Source organism: Cinclus cinclus, chromosome 11 (assembly GCF_963662255.1).
Source record: "Cinclus cinclus chromosome 11, bCinCin1.1, whole genome shotgun sequence".
In the NCBI taxonomy this organism is placed as follows: domain Eukaryota; kingdom Metazoa; phylum Chordata; class Aves; order Passeriformes; family Cinclidae; genus Cinclus; species Cinclus cinclus.
The window spans coordinates 7,852,168-7,872,906 of record NC_085056.1 but is presented as its reverse complement, the minus strand read 5'-3'; the positions used below and the strand labels follow the sequence as shown (position 1 = coordinate 7,872,906).

Below are 20,739 nucleotides of genomic sequence, written 5' to 3'. Positions count from 1 at the left end.
GTATCTCCTCTGTCTGAAAAGGATAATGTCCTGATTGTTCCTTTTTAATGACATTTCCTTTTTAATAAATGTGTGTTCGTTCCTCTGTGAAGAATTGCTGTGTAGAGACTTGAATTTGTCTTTCCATACTCCACTACAGTGATGTGGCAGTAGTTGTCTCTTTGCTGAGGCTCCCTAGAGCTTGACTTAGCACAGTGGATCCAAACAGTAGATTTAAGCAGGCCTTTTGCTTGGGTTATTTCACAGTCTAGTTGGGTTTGGCAGGAAGGTTATCAAGGTGGTGATGCTTGTGCTATAACCCTTTCTGCTTTATCAGGCTGTAGTTGATAGAGTGGATCAACAATTCTTATCTGTTTGCTTCTCCTTTCCTCTGCCCCTACAAAATCAGTTGAAGGGCACACAATGGTGTCACATTTTAGTAGTATACACTTACCACTAGTGTCCTGGTTTGCTAAATCAATGTTTTTTTGCCTGTGAGACTTAAGCAGAGGTTGATGCACAGAAGAGTTTATAGTGACTAGATGTGGGATTATTTTCAAGGGACTGTCTTTTCCTGTCTACTTTAGCATAGCTAATACAGGCAGCAAATATATAGTGCTGCAGGAATGAGTGACTTTTTCTATGATAAGTTTTTATGTTTAGGGATAAAATTAAAATTAGCCCATCAGCTTCTTACAATGCTTTTTAAATTATAGCTTTTATGCTTGTAACAATTAGTCTCATAAATGAACTATTAATGAAGGGGTTTGCAATAAGATGCACATCTTTTGGTTAAACAAGGAAGCTTTCCTAGTTGAGATAGTCACAGATATTACAGAATCACTAGGTTGAAATAGACATTCAAGATCGAGTTCAGCCCATTCCCTAACACCTCAACTAAACCATTAATTTATTACCAGCTAGTATGTTAAATTTAAGTTTTAGTGTATTTCAGAAGACTTAGCTGAGCCACAGAAAGCACAAAAATAAGGACTTGTTTCTGGAAACAGGAACGAAAGCAACCACAGAAGTGGGAGGAACTTGGATGCACTGTAAGTTCAGACTGGTAACAGTTGAGTAACTTGCTTCCTCCATAAAGTAAAGGCTCTGTTCTAATACGGGGCTGAAAGACTTCATGAAAAGAGAATGAGAAATTGCTTTTAGCAATCAGTATAGAATCACAAGTGATTCCTGCGTGTCAGGTCTGCATACTGCCTGTGGCTTGACCAAATTTAAATAAATTAAAGTACGATAGCACTGAAGGGATACAACAGAGGGGATTCTGTAAGCATAAACCAAATCTCATATGGTGGGAGTGAAGCCAGTGTGGGCAGGCTTGTGTGGGTAATTGTGCACAACCCACTGCATTGATCGCTTCAAGCAGGTGAAGCGGGAGCATGGCTGGGGTGGCTGAGGTCACAAGGCACCAGAGAAAGGGAAACTTTGGGTCACCAAGTTTCTGTAGCTAGCAGAGTGATCACTAACCAAGCTTCTGTGGGTTTTATTGTGGCTTGTGCACATTCCTTATTTTCTTGGTATCCAACCCAGAATATTGTGCCTTGGTTTGTAGAAGCATTGCAGCCTGTCATATATCTTTTGTTATGCTGTCATCCTTGGCACTTGGAGCAATTGAAGTACTCTATACTGCTATGGAAACAGCTATAAATGGCTATGCAAGCATTTCTTTTGTTGGTGTTCTGTTCTATCCCTTTGCTGCTTCAGAGAAACCTAATTTGCTTCCATCAGATGCTGGTTAAGGTTTTATTTCCACACTGTAGCTTCTGAGAATTACCTGTAGAGAAACAGTCATTACCCTTTTGTATGACTGAAGGTAACTGTGAATTTAATAAATAAGACCTGGATGCCCGAGGAGGAAGATGGGGAAGAAATTCTCTCTCTCTCTTTTTTTTTTTTTTTTTATGGAAATAAGCACAGCTAGACCATACTCCATCTACATCAGGCAGCTAGGTGATTGCAGTATGATAGCTTCATCAGAGTAGCTGGGCTAAACTGGCATTTTTAACTGTGAAAGGCACTTTAGTTGATAATCTGGAATTACCTTGCCCCTTGAAGCTTCTCTGCTAGCTAACCATGTTCATTTTCTATACTTCTTTTTTTTGTTTTGCTTCAACTTGCTTTATACTTCCTAATTGAATTCTGTTCTTACTGAGTTTGTTGCTTCTGATGTAGTGGTTTCTGTGCTTTCTTTTCACACATTTCTAGTTGGGTTTCTGCTCTGTAAGAACAGTGAAGCTCATCTTAGAAGGCTTGATCTGACCCTAGACTTCCTTTTGCTGTATGTAGCAGAAAGGCTGTATAAGTGGCATTTGAAAGCATTAAGTTTTCTAACATGCCTGTGTTGGGGTGGGGGGGGAGGGTGTCTTTATCTTTTTCCAGCTAGTGGAGAAACATTTAATAGTAGTTTCAGTCACCTCTCCAGTTGCCTGTTGTGTTTCATAATGAATTTGGTCTCCTGGTATTTAAAAGTTGTTTTATCTTCATGCAGTAGGGATCTAATTTGAAATTGAAATGGGTAATTGCAGTGGAGCTTTTATTCTTCAGCTGCTGATTGAAATGAGCTGCTTCCCCAGTCCTGGTGGTGTCCAGGATTGTATCAAACTCTAGTGGGTAGTGTGTAGTTGCCAGGGTGCTATTTAGCTGTGATGTCCTAGCTGTAGTTGATAATTTGCCATAATGAAGGCTACAGAAGTTGTCAGTTGCACATCTCTTGTACTTTATCAGATAACAGTATTTTTCCTAAAGGAAGATACTTAAGAGACCATTGTTTTCTTGGTTTTGCTTTGTTTTTTTCCCTGTAAGTGCTTTGAGTATAGTTACTCTCTTTCCTTAGTCACAAAAGTATTGGACACAGAAGAAGCTGAGTCTAAATGGGAAGAGGTAAAATTCAGCTTAGTCTTTGTTTACTCAATGTAGTTTTAAAATTTCTCTAACACAGGGCAGCCAGCACTACAGGAGGATCTGCCCAAATGTGAAAATTCTATTAGCAAAGTAATGCAATAAATGAGCCATTTCATGTTGTGTCCCTAAAGTGTAGCAGCAAACATTCACCATCCAGCATATGGAAACCTGCTTTCCATATTTTCTATTACAAATAGGTTTACTTATATATATATATATATATATATATAATATGATCAGAACTTAGGACTTATACATATGACTCTGACCAGGAATCTTACACCCACACTTCAATAAACTAGGAGACTTCTGATTTTCTTAGCAGGAAAAGCTTGCCTTCTGCCCAGCTTGCAAGGGAAAGCTGCAGGTGAGTGAAAGTAACCTTGGTCTGCCTTGCCTCCCAGCTGCAACTTCACTTAGGCAGGAGCAAAACTGTGCCACAGGAGCTTAAAATAGTTGTTTTCAGTTCACAGTTGACATCTTCTCAGCTGTGGCTGACCATGAGAGTTTGCAGAACAGTGTTTGTGTTTGATGTGGTTATGGATAAATAACAATTTTAAGTGATGGCAAATGTACTTCTGAGTACTGTTCCTCAGAATCCAGATTTGAGGTTCAGTCCTAAAGGGACTGTTGATATATAATTGTATTTCTTCATATATACCTACTCAGCATATGGAATTGGCCAGTTCTTACTCAAAGAAAGGAGCAAACCAAAATAAGGAATTTTGGAAGGTGTGGGTTTTAGGTTTTCTGCCTTTTTTTTTTTTTTTTGGTAGGGGAAGCTGCTTTTAGCCTTTAAAAACTGGTGTTTCTTGGTTTTGGTTACAAGTTAACATGTAATTAACCAATTCTGCTTGTGCTCCAAGTGTAGCAGAACTAAGGCAGGAATCAAAAGCTGCCTGTGTAAGGAGACATGTAAGAACAAAAAGACTGGGGAGAGTTGCATGGCTTTGAGTAGTCATGGACATGTTTTATGGAGACTGCTCTCTTACTCATGCTCCTGTAACAGCAGTAGATGATCTGCTTGACAGAGTGAGCTGAAGAGATGGCTCCTAAATGGTGACTGCAAATGCCAGGCTGAGTGATTCAGCTGAATGTGAACATGCATGCCTTGTTGCATACTCACTGTAAGTTTAGTGATAATATGCTCTCACAACAGAGCAGCATAAATTAAGGTGGTCTTCACATGAAAAATTTGTAGAAGCCATGAGAAATATGTACTACTCTGTAATAGAGTCCTTTACAGGAACAAGACCTTCTACAGAGCTATGGAGGGGGCAAGGTTCTCTTTCTGAACACGAGGAGGATATGGGAGAATAAATGGATCTTTGCTGAGCTTTGTTCTGCCTGTTCTAGGCTTTTGAACAAAGCATACAGGGATCAGTGTTCATTGGTAGTTGCTGCTCACAGTCCAAGATTGTTTCCAGGCCTGAAGGACAGTGGACATGGTGCACAGCACTGGGCCAGAACTGCTTTGTCAGAGACCTCTGTCTGCTCTTGAATGCTTTGCATTTTTTTATTCTCTTAGTGGAGGAATTAGCATTGAGAAGCCCAGATTGGTCAAAGTTCCTCTGTGGCAGTTTTTACATCACGAATTTTCACCACCCAAACTGGAGACTTGTCTTGGTAGGGCAAAACTATGTTTTTTCTCTCTCCAAGTATTTTCTTAATGTGATGCTGTTCCTTGCTGTTGCCATGGTGCCAAGAAAGCTGTGTCAGATTAAAGGTAATTTGGCTGTTTTGGTAAACTGCTCTGAGCAGTGTGACTAAGTAGTGATAATCTCATTAAGTCACATTAAAACAAGCCCAGAGCATTGGAGGGGGGGATTTCATGGTGACCATCAGTGGGACGGTGATGTATAAAGTGTGCTTAGTACAGGTCTTAATTGTTGGCTCCTCTGAATTTAAATGCAATTTAGGCTGAATGTTGGGAAGGCTATACGTAGACAGTTTGTTGCTTAATTAATGTGTTGCTTAGCCAGAATCACAGCTTACTTGTTTATGTGAAAGCTTGGTTACAGCTATCTTGTTCTCCTATAGGATGCTCACTCACAAGGAGAGGTGGTGGCATGCCTGGAAAGAGGCCTGGTGAAAGAGGCAGAGGAGACTGATCCTCGAATTCAGGTTTCTGATGAGTGTAAGAAAGCAATTCTTCGTGTAGCTGAGCTCTCTTCTGATGACTTCCACCTGGACCGGCATCTCTACTTTGCATGCCGCGATGACAGAGAGCGATTCTGTGAAAATGTGAGTGCTTGCCTCTTCCTTTCTCTCTACAGAAATCCATTAAAAAATCCCAAAACAATTCTGGAAAAAGCAATGGAAGAGAACCGTAGACCAGATGATACTGTGTAATACTGAAAACAGACACCCTGTAACTGTCATTTTGCAATAATTAAATTTATTCACCCAACAAACATGCATTATTTCCAATGGATTAATGAACTGAATTGGCATAAATTGTTTAAGGGGCATCAGAGCTGGCGTGACAGGGATTGAGGGAGGAAATGCAGAAGTAAGTGTCCATTCCTTTCTACAGCTGTGAGCTGTTGCACAAAGTAAGCCTGGTCTGACTGTACTTGCAGTATTTTTTATGCCTAGAGCATGAGCTGAAGAACTGCATTGTTCAGTCTCAGCTTGTATTAGCTGAGAATTATTACATGAAAGGGCGATGAACATGACCAGATTTTTTTAATGCAACAAAATTTTAAGGATTTTTATTGCATAGAAGCTGTTGCTGTTAGTTGAAATATTAACTCGAATATATTATTAGTGTAAAACAGTTCTCAGGTGTAGTCTAGCCTGCTCATCAAGTATTAACTTCAAGGGCAAATGCTACTTTTTGTTTCACAGACTCAGGCTGGGGAAGGTCGAGTATACAAGTGCCTCTTTAATCACAAGTTTGAAGAATCAATGAGTGAAAAGGTATGTATCCTGGTGAGACAAATCCTTACTGCAGAAATCATCAGACCATTCCTCAGTCCAGGCTGCATTATTCTTTTCCAGTGTTAAGGTAAATGTCATCTTTGTAGCCAGATAATCAGCTGCTTTAGCAAATGTTTTTGCTTTGATATTTTTGTGTTTCAAGTTTCAGTCTTCAAAGTAAAGGATTTAAATAAATCAAAGCTTTTGGATGTGTAATTTGGAGAGGCAGACATGGAGCTCAAGTGGTAGCATTGTGATTGACTGTTTAAAGTAGTAGTCACAGCATGCTGGGGTAAACCTTGGATAAATTATGTTCTAATTGTACAGATTAGAAACAAAAAAGGAAGCTGTGTTTCTTTCACTTGTGTTTTAAGGATGTTTTCAAGCATCAAATTCTGTGTGGGAAGGATGCACAGTTCAGTGACTGAAATTTTCCTTCCTGTTTTCTTGAAGATGTGATTTTTCAATAACAGCAAAAAAGTTGTTCTAGAAAGCTAGTCCTGAAAAGTTTGCATTGATATAGGTGATTTGTTAAGGCAGCAATGCCTTCAGTGATTTTTGGAAGCTGCATCATAGTGTTTGGGATTATATTGAATTATAATCTGTAGAAAAGGATATGAAGATGTGTATCTGTAACATCTCAAAGAAGATCTGCTGAAGGAGCCTAACTCAGAGTGCAGGAGGGATCAGACTAATTTCTTTTCTGTCAAATGCATTAGCTGTCTGACAGCTTGGTTCCAATTAACAAATTCAAATCTGAGCAACTGATTGCTGAGGGCTTGAAGCAAAGCTCCATTTTGTAGAAGTGTGTTACTGAAATGAACTGCTGCTTTTGCTTAACCTCTGTTTAGTTATACAGGGACACTGGTAGTTTTTGAAGGTTGTTTACCATGATCAGCTGACTGAGGCATGAATGTAAGATGTAGAGAGGTTACATCAAACTGCAGCAGATGACTTCATAGTACAGGAGAGGTAGATGCTCTGAGGACACAGTTTGCAGAGCAGAAGGAGCTAAATGGAGTTCTCACTCCTGTAGCTGCCAAGGTTGAACCATCTGCAAAGTCACTGGTTTTGTAGAAGCTGTTACCCAGCAAAGAGTTCCTTCTTCCTTGCTGATGGCATTGGCTGCTGCATGCACATGTAGCCAGTAATAGCTGCTGGTGGGTGGCTTGCTTTGTGTCATCCAGAACAGGCTCCTGGGCTGTATCCAGCCTTTCCCTACTTCAGGTGATGAGCTGTCTGCAAGCCTGTATCTCCCTGTGTCCAGAGCTGTAAATTTGTCCAGTCCTAGAGTCTGGGACTGCACAGGAGCATGAAAGATGGAGTGGGAATGTATTGGAGTAGGGTTTTCCAGGTCCTCAAGTAGGTGTAGGAAGGAGGGGGCGAAGTCAAAAACTTAATGTAAGAGTGAGGAGTGGGTTTTAGGACTTTCCTGTTCCTTGTGCCAAGATTGCTCCCTGTTCTCCCTACTCTACATATTCACTGTTTTCCTTCCTTTCAAGTGGGCTGGGAATGGACAAATTTGTTCAAGCTATTCTGAGTTATCTGCTGCCCTCAGATTTAATTTTCACATAATTTAAACCAATAGCTATGAAGTGTAGCAGTGTTTTTACAGGTCCTTTTTTTCGCATGAAATTCAGAGGGTTGTTCTTGCAGCTGCTGGGTTCAGGTTTGGCCACAGTGCATCCTCGTGAACCTCACCAGTTGTGGACAATGGCTAGAAATTCCCATGGTTAGACTGTTTTATCTGCTATCATCTGCTCATTGCATTGTGGAACAAGTCCAAGAAATGCATTATTTTGTAAATGCAACTGGAAAAAGTTATTTCTTGAGGGCAAGGGGTAAGCATGTACCACAGCTGGGATAAATGTCAGCAACTGCTCCTAGTTACCACGAATGAGTCATGCTCTTCACAAAAAGCTGGATGAATGTGCAGTTTTGAGAACTGTTCTGCAGAGAGCTGCTCCCTTTGAAACCCCTATCTGTTGACCTCGGTGTGCATTGTTAACTGTGTTGTTTCTATGAGACAAATGAAATTTAGCTGCAGTCCAGTTTAAAGGCATGAATTTAAAAGCATCGGTTGTTTTCTGAGATGCAGCTTGAAAACTTGACAGCAGCTCTCTGCCACCAGTGCACAGAAGCTGAATTCCACCAATTCCATCCCAATGTGTCTCCTGCAGTGCCGTGATGCGCTCACGACCCGCCAGAAGCTCATTGCCCAAGACTACAAAGTCAGTTACTCGCTGGCCAAGTCCTGTAAAAGTGACCTGAAGAAATACCGCTGCAATGTGGAGAACCTGCCCCGCTCTCGGGAAGCCCGCCTTTCCTATCTGTTGATGTGCTTAGAGTCTGCTGTGCACAGAGGTAAGTGGAATTTTGCTGGGACCTTGATTTTAAAATAAGGGACCTTCAGCTTCAACGTGTATTTACAGTGCCCTCCTTTTTCCAAACCTTGTTTCAAAGGCAGATTTCCTCATCGTGGTGCTTGCATCCCTGTTCTGATGACCAGAATAACTGAGTAAACCCCTCTGCCACTGACTCCTTTTGTGCAGACAAGAAGTTTAAAATGCAAAATAGCAAATCCCACTTGGACTGCTGATGTGTAGTTGCAAATCCTTCTATTCACTGTGAATTCAAGCAGCTTTTTTCCTCCATTGTGTAATAAGCATTAAATATGCTACAAGGTTAAAACACAGAACGGAGAACCTGTTTATCCTCACTCAGGGGAAACCAGGGATACTCAGTCCTCTGCCTGCTGTAAATAATGTCTTTTCTTGCAGTTCAGTAGCTTGAGTAAATGCTGTAATTTCTCTGGTTTTTCCTTACATAGAAAGAAGGTAAGCGTGAGAATATTATTTTTGGTCATTTAAGTTAATGTAAGTGGGACGTGTCCTAGCACTAGCTGCTGTCTCCAAAGGCATTAGAAGGCTCAATGCAGCTGGACCATGCTAAAGGTTCTCTGTGAAATTGCCATAATGTGAAACAATGTGTTACATCCTCTAGATCTGAACTAGAGAACTGCTTGTTTTTCCTTTTGGCATGCAGCTCCGTGGTTTCAGAGGGAGCAGCAGGGCTGCATGCTGCAGTGCCTCTGGCATGGGATGGAAAGGCTGCCATAGTTCCATAAGCAGTCTGCATTTGTGAGTTTGAATAACTCGTTGCTTCTGATTGATGTGGAAATTATGTACCCTGTTTGTAGAAAAGTTGTGGGCTTGTTTTCTTTCTTTTACTTCTCCCTGCAGTGGGCCAGGTGGTTTCCTGAATTGCATGCAGAAAACTGCTGTTCAGCTATTTAATTTCATGGTGGAACAGGTTCTGCAGTACCTCGTGCATGAGGCATAGCCCAGGAGGAACACTAATTATTCCACACAGCACCACGTGCATGTGTTAAAATGCCTGGCAGCCCTTGTTGGAGTGTCCTCTGTTCCATGGGATGTTGTGTACATGTAAATAGGTTGTGATGGGGACTGCAGGAAAGCTTATAGCAGTTACTACAGCAAGATTTCTGTGCAGCTACAGTGGTTTATTGGACACTCAGTATACACTCTTGTTTAAGTCTGAGTTTTGGCTTCCTGAGCATTTATGGGCTATTGCCCTAGAGAACCTTTTCCTCGGAGAAAATGTTTAACCTGCTGTCCAAACAAATTCCTCTCCCAGTTACATACTAAAGTGGTGAACCTACCAAAGATGACTTCTGCAGTGGAAAAAGGAGCCCTTGAGCATATGGGGAAAAGCTGACTTGGGCTACAGAACTGTGGATCCATGAGTGCTTTCAGCTATTCTTCAAAAGCAACTCCTGTAATGTGAAATCCAAATCAGATTCTCCTAATCTTTCAGACATTCTTTTTTTACAAACCTGCGTTAAATCCATAGACTGGCTATATTTTACAGGGTGGTTTGAATCATGGGAGCTACCACAACCACTGGTTCATTCCCCAGCATGAATACTCCAGCGCATTTGTTTTATTCTGGGGTTGTTCAGAGTGTGGACATTGTCCCCGCACTTCCAACACGCTGGTAGCACAGGTCAAGAAGGGCTCTGCGAAGCATTGGAACTAAATCACATCATCTTCTCTTGGCTCAGGTCGACAAGTGAGCAGCGAGTGCCAGGGTGAAATGCTGGATTACCGGCGCATGCTGATGGAAGACTTCTCGCTGAGCCCAGAGATCATCCTGAGCTGCCGAGGGGAGATCGAGCACCACTGCTCCGGCCTCCATCGGAAGGGCCGCACCCTGCACTGCCTGATGAAAGTCGTCCGGGGCGAAAAGGGAAACGTCGGGCCCAACTGTCAGCAGGCAGTAAGGAGCTTTTCTGTCACTTCACTTAGTTTGCTCAGCTGGTAGAAGCGTTGGTTTGTCTGTCAGTGTTTTGCCTTGCGATGGGGGTTCTGCTGAAGTCAGCCTGGCTCCGCAGAGTGCCGCTGAGTGCTGGATGGAGTTGTGTAATTGTCGTGCTGTGAACTTGGTATGTAGCAGCACATCAGTAAGGGTTGTGTTTCTCCCCTCAAAAAATATAGTTTGGATTGTTGTGCTTCTGGGTTTTATACTGGATTTTCTGTAGTTCTTCTCCACCAGCTTTGAAGTAATGAATTCTCTCCAGGGTGCAAGATGTAGGGAAACTTGCCTTCTATAATTTTAAAACAGTCCTTGTCCTTCTCTTTTCCCCCTCTCCTTCCCTTTTCCCTCTGTGCCCTGTCCTTGGAAATGCACAAAACCGTTCAAAGCATCTTCCCACTCAGTTTTATGTTTGCTATTTCATTCAGCTTTAAAGATGGAAATGGAACTTCAGGGACAGGGAGGTACAGCAGACTGCTGTGAGGTACTTGCAGCCTGAGAAGAAAATGTCATTTTCCTCCAAAACACCTTTGAAAAATGGAGTATTTCTTTTGCTGTTTTTAAACTCCATTTTGACCCAAATACATCCTGCTTATAATTTCTTTAAATTGAAACAATTTCGTTTTTGTTCAAACTCATTAGTGCTTTTTAATATGAAATTACATTTTTGTGCTTAATACTTGGTTTTAATGACGCATGAGCCCAAAAAAGTGACATCAGTGATAAAAATGGCAAAGGAGTGTTAGTGCTGATGTAGGAATTTGGGAAGATGTGTGCTCTTTTAATAAAAAGAACCGCCCTTCTGTGCATTTTTGTTTTAAATGTAGCTTAAAACTTGAGCTTCAAAGGATGCCAGTTCATGTGTATTATCAAAGATACAAAAACTTAACAGATATTAATTCAAGTCATAGGGTGCTTTTGTGATTAAGCTTATTTCTGTATAAATACCAGGTGTACTGGTGCAGCAGCTGTACAGTTTGAGTCATTCCTGCGGGGTTCTGTAGTGCATGACTTAGGTTTGCAGCCTTGGTGCAAAAAACTGAGTATTTGTTTCTGTTTAAGTATGAAATTGAAACTGCTGCTTCAGAATTTCATTATTTGAAAGTATTCACATGGTCAGTTAATCTTGGGAATAAGTTTTAGATCATGATGTGCATGTTCAGACCAAGTCCTAAGTCAAAACAGGAGGCTCCTAAAAGTGATACGGGATTTCAAACTTTCAGAGAAAAATATCTTTAGAAATTTAGGGCAAGTGTGGAGGTATTTTAGTTCTCTTATACTTAAGCTACTGGTTTATTTTTTTTTCAGTAAGTTGATGCAAAAGTAAACAGGATTTTCCCTGAGTCCTGTTCAAGTTAAATGTGTTTGTTCTCTGGGCAAGGGACAGCAGAAAGCAAATTAAATGTTGATTTTATAACTACGTTTAGTTTGTCTGGATTTTTATTGGCAAGAGGAAATAAATAGTTGCAAGAACAGGTTAAACATTTCAGTGTTCTGGGTTTCTTAAGACTGACATAGTGCTAATATATAGCTGCCTACAACTTTTGAAGTACTAAATAATTTATTGTTCTTGTTTTTTGTATTTTAATGGTAAGGGTTGTCTCAGCTGTCAGCGGATTTGTTGTGTTTTGACTTATTGTGTTAGAATGAGCTTTCTGCTTTTACCTTTTAAAGGTAGATAAAGTATCTTTGCAAGGAAGAGAATATTGTGTGAAATTCTTCTAGATAGTGTACAATTTGGGCTAGGGACTTCAGCTGCTTGTCAGATGAGGTTGGCCCATATGACAAGCCCTGAAGAAGGGAAGTTAGAGAACCATTCTTCAGAGTAAGCTGGAACCATTTCAGTTCTTTTGGGTACCTAGAAAGCACCTTGGATGTGTGGTTCTGGTGTGGCTCTTGATGGTGGAGCAGTTGTCTGTGGCACCCCTACATTTTCACCTGCAGAAAGAGAGGAGAAAAGCACAGGTGCTCTGGAATGGTCCCAGCAGAGCTTGCTGCTGTGCTTTGTGTCCATCTCCAGGTGTTGTCTTTTCTACAGAGTCAAAAACTCGCATCCTTGTGCTTTTAGCAATATCATTAGCCAATGCTAATACAGCACTTTGATTTCTTGTCTAAGTCAAAGCAACAGGTGTTGTCCTGAAATTCTTCCTAATAGAAGCTCTATGACCAGACACACCTGCCTAGAAAGTTTGCCAGAGGCAATTGGAAAATCTAATTTGTATCTGTTTTTACTTAATGTCCCATCTGTGAAGGTTTGCACTGATTCTGCTTGTCTTATAGAAGAAAGATGTTTGCCCATCTTTGAGAAACAATATAAAGAATCCTAAAACAATGAAACACAACCAAAGAAACTTCTATTTTCTTTTCCTGCAGGAGCATTGATTCGTACCCTTTCCTGCAGATGGATTATGAGGGATTATTTGTATTTAAAATTTTGAACAAAATGCATTCTTAGACATTCTCAAACCCCAGTATTTTAATCTGAGAAGTTAAATTTCTTGTGAGAAATCAGCTCAGCCTGAGCGACCTTGCATTTGAGAGTCTGTGCTCACACCTAAGTGCTGTTGTGCAGGAAGCACATCTAGACCGAAGCGTCAGAGCTGTGTTGGGGTCTCAGTTTGAACAGTGAGCTTGCCAAAATGCTAAAGCTCTGTGAATAGTAGAGGAACAGTGTCTTGCTGTAAGTGGTTTGGCCTAAGTCAGAAAGAGAACCAGCCCCTGGGTGTGTGCTGAGCTGTGCACCTAAGGCATCCTGCCTGCAGGAAGGGTGGGTGTGCACTGTGGGAAGTCCTCAGATAGGAGATACAGTGTCACTTAATTGTGAGCATCCGCCCTTCAGAGCTCGGAGCTGTGCTGGCAGGGTATAGCACCTCTGGTGTTGCTTGGTGGAAGCAATATTTTATATTAGAGCTGTTGACAAATTGCTTTTCAAATATGTAACTTCTATGTTGCCCTGGTCTTACCTTTAGGTTTTTCTCTGTTCAGACCTTTGAATGTATAAAACTCCGATCCCTGCTTAAGGGGCATATATTTCTTGATTCCAACTTCTAATACAGCAGTTAAATTGGTAGTTCATTGTTAATTTAGTTCCCTCTCCAGCATAAAAGTTCAGAGCATTGTAAAGTTTATCCGGCTGCTTTTCAGCTGTAAGGGTTTGTTGTGTGAGGGAGGAAAATCCTATATAACCTTCACTTTTATCACTGGTGCCAAATTATGCCTTCTTCCCTGTAGTCAGGGCAGCTGGCTTGGTGCTGCAGATCATGCATGTGGTTGAGAATTAAGACTGGGAATTCTGCAGTAGTGCCCAAAACAGGGTGGAGGGATGAGGAAGTGCTTCAGTGCTTCTGAGCTGTTGTACTTGGTATGCTTTGGCCTCTTCCACTTGATAGCAACAACTAACTCGACTTAATTAACTGAGACCTGAGAGAGAATCCTGTCTACCTAATGCCCTGGCCAGTTTATTTCATCTGTTTGGGTAAGGAAGTGTTGGGTTTGAGGTTCTGTTCACCCATTTTTTTTGATACGTAAGTCACCTGACTTGAAATAATCTTAGGACTTTAGACACAGAGTATTCCCCATCCATGTGGGCTGTGTGAGTCTCTGCACCAGCAAAACCACAATGTTCTTCCTCTTGCATTGACTCTTGCAAAGTTTGTAAGTAACACATCCAGTTAAGGTTTGACCTTCAGGTTCTGCTTGACCACTGTCAGAGATGTATAAAATGTTTCTTTTTTGTTGTTGTTGTTGTTATTATTATTACTACATGGAAATGTCCCAAGAATTTTTGATAGACAGTGTTCTTCTTAGCTGCCTGCATCCCTTAGAAGCTGAGGCTGGGCATAATTAAGAGCGAGATGCAGGAAATCCTGTGTTCCTCCCAGGCAATCTGTGGTCTCTCCTCATGACTGCAAGTTTCCTATTGGATAAATAGTGCTAGCTTGTATTTTTTCTCTGATGCTTTTTTCTTGCCTGTATTTTCTGATATTAGGGCTTTGCCCCTGAGAGTTTCCTGGATGGTGTTTAGGTGAAGACTTTGAAAGGTGGAGGATGAAATTGTAACTGCTTTTGATTTAGTTGGGCTGAGGGCCAGTGACAAAAATCATTAACTAAGTGTCAAGATGTTAAGAGCATAAACGCTTGATGTTGGTGTGCAGTTGCCTTCTCAGCAACCTCCCTTTTTTACCCCCCTTCAAATTTGTCAGCTGGAAAGGTTTGCCTGCCAAACCCTTTGGAAATCCATGGCCTGATGGAAAATGAGATGGGGCGTGGGGATCCTTGGCTGAATTAAGGTCCAGAAGCTACCCTTGCCCCCAAATTGAGATTTGCCCAAATTCTCTTCCTCTGGCCCAGCAGACACCTCCCAAATTAATGTTTGGATGATATGGACTGTGTCCATATTTGATTTTGTAACACAGTGCTACATACACTAAATGATGCTTCCTTATTAATAAGAGAGTTGTTCTTCTGCAGGTTTTGTCAGAATAGTTGCTTCATAAAGAAAAGACTTGATGGAACTGTTCATACTGTATTTATCTATGGCAACTGAAAGTAATTAGAAGTCATAAAAGGGAGTGCTGGGATATCAGCTTTGAGTTGGCACACCTGTTCTCTAAATCTTTGGAATATTTTTGTTTTCATCTTTCATTTACACTGTTACTTTAGTTAAGTAGTTAAAACATGGTGTTCTGGATTTATTTTCTACCTTAGACAAATACACACACACGCACAAAAAAATGTGTACTGTAGACCCTGACTTCCAAAAGCCTGAGTAGGCATCCCTGAGGAAATGTTATTTCATGGGACATCAGAACAGGACATTTTATCCTGTATTTCAATAAAACTTTTGTGTCTTCTCCAGGCAATTAAAAAACTGATTCATACTTTGTAGATAGGCACAGGATCTTTAGACATTGATTTAGGCTTCAGCTGTAAATAGTATTCATGAAAATAGAAAAATTTGTGGTTTTGGTGTTGTCAGCCTTCTGGGATGAGACTGCCATCAAAGCTTAAGATAGATCAAAAATACAGCAGGCAAATCAAATTTTACTTGTTCCATTCTGTAAATTGGTATGCAAGTAGTCCAAGGTTACAGCTGACCTTCAGTGTGCAACTAGTTTCATACAATGTTCCTGGGCTACTTACTGATAATTAGGGTCCAGCAGCGCTGGAGTTGGCAGCAAAAGCTCTTAAAATAAAACACTGCAGAGCAGAAGGTTCATACATCATGGCGGTGTTACTGGCGTAGAATTGCCACACTGAGAGGTTATAAGAGCTTTCATTTAGGTCTTTAACATTTATTTTCCTGTCCACAATTCCTGTCTTCCAGCTTCAAACCCTGATTCAGGAAACGGACCCCGGTGCTGATTATCGCATCGACCGCGCGCTGAACGAGGCCTGCGAGTCAGTGATACAGACAGCCTGCAAGCACATACGGTCTGGAGACCCCATGTAGGTGCCTCTTAGTTAGAACTGGTGCTTTTTTCCTGTTGGGCATCCATGGAGGTTGTGTGGCTGACCAGTAGAGACACTAAAACCTGTCCAGACTAGTGACTCCAGACCAGTCATCCACAGCTGCACTGATCTGTCTCCCTTCTTGCTGTAAAAGCAGACCAGTATTTTCATAGGACTGGTTTAGCACTGGTGAAGGGTGTAGCTTTCACAGGCAATTAGATTTAAGTTTGCAGTGTTTGATGTGCTAATTTCTCTAACCATGTAAGTCTCAAGCAGTATCATGAAGTCACAAACCTGGAAATGCCAGGTAAGGAAACCCATACTGCAGAGACAGGTGTCTCTTTTGTCTTCAAGTCTGCACCAGATTGTCTGTGGAATACTCCTTATGATTTTGTTGTATATCAGACTTGCTGAGATAACTAAAACAATAAGAACATATAAGAGGGTACAAATCTGATACACTTGATTTAGATGTAGTCCTTTTGAAAGAAGAGAAAGATCTTCATTGAGTTTGAACATCTTATCTATGGTTCACTGGAAGACTGACTTGCCAACACCAGCTGTTACAGGGAAGCTTAGTATGATTTTAATAATCTGTGGCCTGGCTTTTTCTTCTGTTTGCAGGATTCTGTCTTGCCTGATGGAGCACTTGTATACTGAGAAAATGGTAGAAGACTGTGAACATAGGCTCTTGGAGCTCCAGTATTTTATATCTCGTGACTGGAAGTGAGTACTGTAAAATAAGAATTATCTTCACTTGATGTTTGTATTAAGTGTTTGTATGCATTAGCAGTTCCTAGTAAAACAGTATAGCTTGTGGTTGTTCAGAAGAGGACTTTCAAGTATGCCATGTCAATAGGGTGTTAATGTTTGTGTAGAACACTAAAAGCAAAAGCTGCTTAGAAAATATATGATGCCACTTAAATCAGGTACACTCTCAGAAGTGATGCAGCCTTAAAAATGCTCAAGTTTGACCTCAAAAATTCATTGCATCTTTAATTAAAGAATTCTGTGTGACTATATTGAAGTCAAAGGTGTCTCCTTCTGTAGTTGGCTGCCAGTTGTATCTGCTCTAAGTGCTACAGTACGGAACTTAAGGAAACCAAGTTTTTAAGTAGAACAAAGAGTCACTGTGTGAAAAGCTTCCTGCTTTCATTTCTGCCTTTTTTCAAATTCTCTCAATGTGATTACAGCCTGTAGAGCAGATGTAATACCCTTCAGAGCACTGCTTTACCATCTTTCTCATCCAGAGATGGCAGTGCTTTGTTTTAAATATATTCAAAGCCCCTTGTGTCAGTGTTGGTTAGGATGGGGAGAGAATAAATTTGATAAACGTGACCAGTGAGGAAAGAATAAGTGTTTGGCTTGTCTTCTAAAGAAGATTGAGAGGTGAGGAGATAGAGTACATTAAATGGGGTTACTGCAAGAAATTGAATAATTGCTCTCAGTGGCCACAAGGAGTGTAAGGCAAGAAGTCCTGGGCTTCAGTTACTGCAGGGAGTGTTCAAACCAAACATTAAGAAAATCTTGACTCACAGCAAATCTTGTCTTTATGGACAGCATTGCCAGTAGCTGAGAGCTGATGTGCTCTCTGAAGTTCCGCTTTTTAAATGCGGGGATTCATGCAGCAGGGAGTTTAAGGCCTTTTGGCTGTTCATTTAGTCATCTCAATAATTATCTCCATAGGTAGACAAGAATACTTAATTTTTCCCCCCTTCCTGTTTCTCTTCATTGCTGGGTCTCCTGCCTGTACTGTTTCCAGCAGGTAATTCATTGTTTGAGTCAGATTTAAGTGATTGGAAGTAGGAAGACTGATTATTTGCATTTTCCTGGGAGTAAGAATAATTTGAATTCATAATACAAGCTGGGCAGCATTAGCTTATCTTTGTTTAACCACTGTTCCCCAGAACTGGTTTATAAATCTATTGCACTGACTGTGTGCCTCAGACAAATGCACAGAGTAGAAGGGGTTTTGTTGATACCCTTATCTATATAATTGTGTCCACTGAAATCACTTGATGTTTTTTCCTATAGTGTTTTATAAATAGGAAGTTTCCATTTTGGGAGGTTAGCAATATCTCAGATTTCATGTAATTAGACATCATCTTAAGAGATCTGCACTTTCATGCAGAGCAGGAGGCACTGAGTTTGTAGCTGGCTCAAGTCCAGGGCAGACAGAATCACTCCAACTCGAATTTTTATGGAATTGGTGTTTCAGAATGGCAGCAGTACAAAGGAGGTGTAAGATATTACACAAACAAAATGTGGTAATGTACCTGCCTTTCTGCTGCTTCAGGATATCAAGGAGATAATTTCTCATGTGTCAGCATTTGGCTGGCATGCTGCAGAAGAAAATGGGAGGTGCTTCAAGAAGTGTTGAAAATTTGAACTGTAATTAAAGATTTTGGTGTTATTTAGGGAGTTGATTCCAGATTGAATTAAGGCCACCTGTTGGTTCAGTTGGTCAGATGCTGCTGCTGAGTGGTGTCCTGGTGGTGCCGGAAACTTGAAGTGGATTTTCTGCCTCCAAAGCATTTTGGGATATGAAAAACATTCCATGTTTGAATGAAGTGCCAGTGGTAACTTTTTTGTTTGCAGATTGGACACAGTTCTTTATCGCAAGTGTCAGGGAGATGCCTCCCGCCTCTGCCATACCCATGGCTGGAATGAGACCAGTGAGCTGATGCCTCCAGGGGCTGTTTTCTCCTGCTTGTACAGGCACGCATATCGAACAGAGGAGCAAGGAAGGAGGGTAAGTGCTAATGGGCAACTTGCTGCTTGTTCATCTGTGGTAGAAGGGTTGCACACGTGTTTGGAAGTTCGACATGCAATGCTAAAACTGCCAGAACTGAGAAAAGCTACTTGAAGTAGTTTACTCTTGTGGTAGTTGCACTGCTTTGGGCTTTTGGGCACTCCTCAAGGGTGCCCTGAAGGTCTAGGTGGTTGTTCTGGCCCAGCAGGGTGGCTGACCCATGTCACAGGCCTGTGGAGAGAGCTGTGTATTGACACTGACTTACTTTTCTGTTCAAACCCAGTACAAGACCTCCCTCACGTCTTTCCAGAGGGGAATGTGAACCCTGGTAGATAGCCAGTATAGATGCAAAATTGGTTTCATGCAAAAAGGAGTTTCAAGATCAGCTTTCCTCAGCTCTTTTTAATTAAGTTTTGATTTGTGCCCATCTTCAGATTATATTCCATTTAATTCTTCCTGTTGATATAATGTATCCTTCCAGTTCTTTGGAGCATGCTGTACTGGTAAATGTGCTTATGTTGTCCTTAAAGAAGACAGTGGGGATCTGACTTGCTGCCTTGCAGTCTGGAGATCCACCATAATCATATTTGTGGTCGAGAGCTGGTCTCTTCAAGTTTGCTGCCCTCTCGTGCCTTTAGCAGGGCATTCAGATGAAAGCACCTGGGTACTCAGTTCCATTTCTTTTGGCACTGTAGTGTACACAGTCCCTAGGAGTTGATGGGTTTACACAGTGGCCCAGTTTAAAAATTAATTTCCACAGCTTGATTTAAAAGGTCTTTTGTGGCAGAGGTCAAGTACTGATTGAAAGCATCTCTTTTAGGAATAATTTTTTTTAATGCAGTTTCTTAGTGTGCTGAGTTGAGACTTTTTCATTCCATTTTCTATTAGTGCTGACCAAAGAAATAAATAGCCATCCTGAAAATAATCTATCAGAGAGAGAAAAGGTTTTTAAATGTGTTTTTCTTTTAGAAAGTAGGCTAAGGAAGCAGCTGCCATTTTGAAATGTAGTCTTGGAAACAAACTCGTGGGAGGTTAGACCATGAGTTTTGTTTCCAGTGCTGTTGACATAAGGCTAGGTAACTTGCAGTGGTTTGGATTTTTAAATGTGTGAAGCTTTAAGCTTCAACTGGTGCATTTTAGGTCAGATAAGCACCACACCAGTATCTCTTGGTTTCCTACAGTTTGTTTCTTCCTGTTTTGCAATGCTGACTCTGATGTGCTGCAGTGGAGATTGCTGAGAAGAAATTACAGGTGGACTATGTTGCCTTATTCTGGGCTTCCCATTTGGTATTAGGGGCATGGTATTGCTTTGACTTCCTTCTCCAGAGCTGGTCTGTAGCCTTGAGTGAAGGTGTAGCAGATAACCTGGGGACCTGATCTGGCATCTCTTTCATAATGCAAAGTAGAGGTTTAAGAATGCAAAATTATACTTAGTGGAATGAGAGGAGCCTCCAACTAAGCTGAATGACAGAGCTCCAAGCTCTTTTGGAATCCACATTTCTTGTGGGGGCCCTGGCAGACCTATGCTGAGCAGTGCAGAATTTCTGTGCTTTCTGGGATTGATGATGGCATTCGTGGTCACAACCTTACCTGACCAAGCATCCTGTTTGCCCTGTGTGGATTTAGGGACCCCATATGGCAAACACTACCTGTTCTCTTTGCAGCTATCACGAGAGTGTAGAGCAGAGGTCCAGAGAATCCTCCATCAGCGAGCCATGGATGTGAAGCTGGACCCAGTCCTCCAGAACAAGTGCATGATTGACTTGGGAAAGTGGTGCAGTGAAAAAACAGAGACAGGGCAGGTACTGTACACAGTATCGCTGCTACTTTGTTTGCAAAGCTGGAGGGGTGGGAAGGACAAAAAGGGGATAAAGGGACATCTTGCTGCCTCTTAATAGTGGAGAAAGTGTTAAAAATCAGTGCAGTTTGAAATGCAATCTGCACCAGACTGAGACAGGTGGTGCAAAGAAGCTTTATGTGTTCAAATGTTAGTGGAATGAGAAGGGAAAAGGGGATAGTTTGCTAAAAGGGCTTCATAGAAGAAACCCTACCTCCCTCAACCTCTTATTTGTAATATTCTATTACAAGCTTGATATTTCCCACATGAACTTTATCCCATTTCCAGTTGGGAAATGCTGACGTGCTTCCTGTGTTTATACAGAGCTGAACTAACATCTGCAGCTACTTAACAAAGTTTCAACAAATACTTTCATGTTAAATTGCTGTGCCTTAGGAGGGCTGTAGGGAAGGGACCATTCTGCAGCAGATGCTGAAAACACCACTGTCTTTTTGAAGTGCCCATCACAGGCTGGGTAACTAACTTCTCTTTAAGGTTATGGAAAGGGCAAATTAAATGGGATATTCCAGAAGTGAAGGCACAT

The 20,739-nt window shown here is 41.3% G+C and overlaps 1 protein-coding gene across 1 annotated transcript in view; it reads left to right on the top strand.

Moving 5' to 3' along the window:
* GLG1 (golgi glycoprotein 1) overlaps positions 1 to 20,739 on the top strand; it is a 79,085-nt gene that overhangs the window by 42,523 nt on the left and 15,823 nt on the right. The window contains exons 5-12 of the mRNA XM_062500167.1: positions 4,939 to 5,142; positions 5,749 to 5,820; positions 8,001 to 8,184; positions 9,905 to 10,119; positions 15,482 to 15,603; positions 16,231 to 16,332; positions 18,205 to 18,358; positions 20,023 to 20,160. Of these exons, the coding sequence (XP_062356151.1) occupies positions 4,939 to 5,142; positions 5,749 to 5,820; positions 8,001 to 8,184; positions 9,905 to 10,119; positions 15,482 to 15,603; positions 16,231 to 16,332; positions 18,205 to 18,358; positions 20,023 to 20,160 (1,191 nt within the window). The remainder of the gene's footprint in view (positions 1 to 4,938; positions 5,143 to 5,748; positions 5,821 to 8,000; positions 8,185 to 9,904; positions 10,120 to 15,481; positions 15,604 to 16,230; positions 16,333 to 18,204; positions 18,359 to 20,022; positions 20,161 to 20,739) is intronic.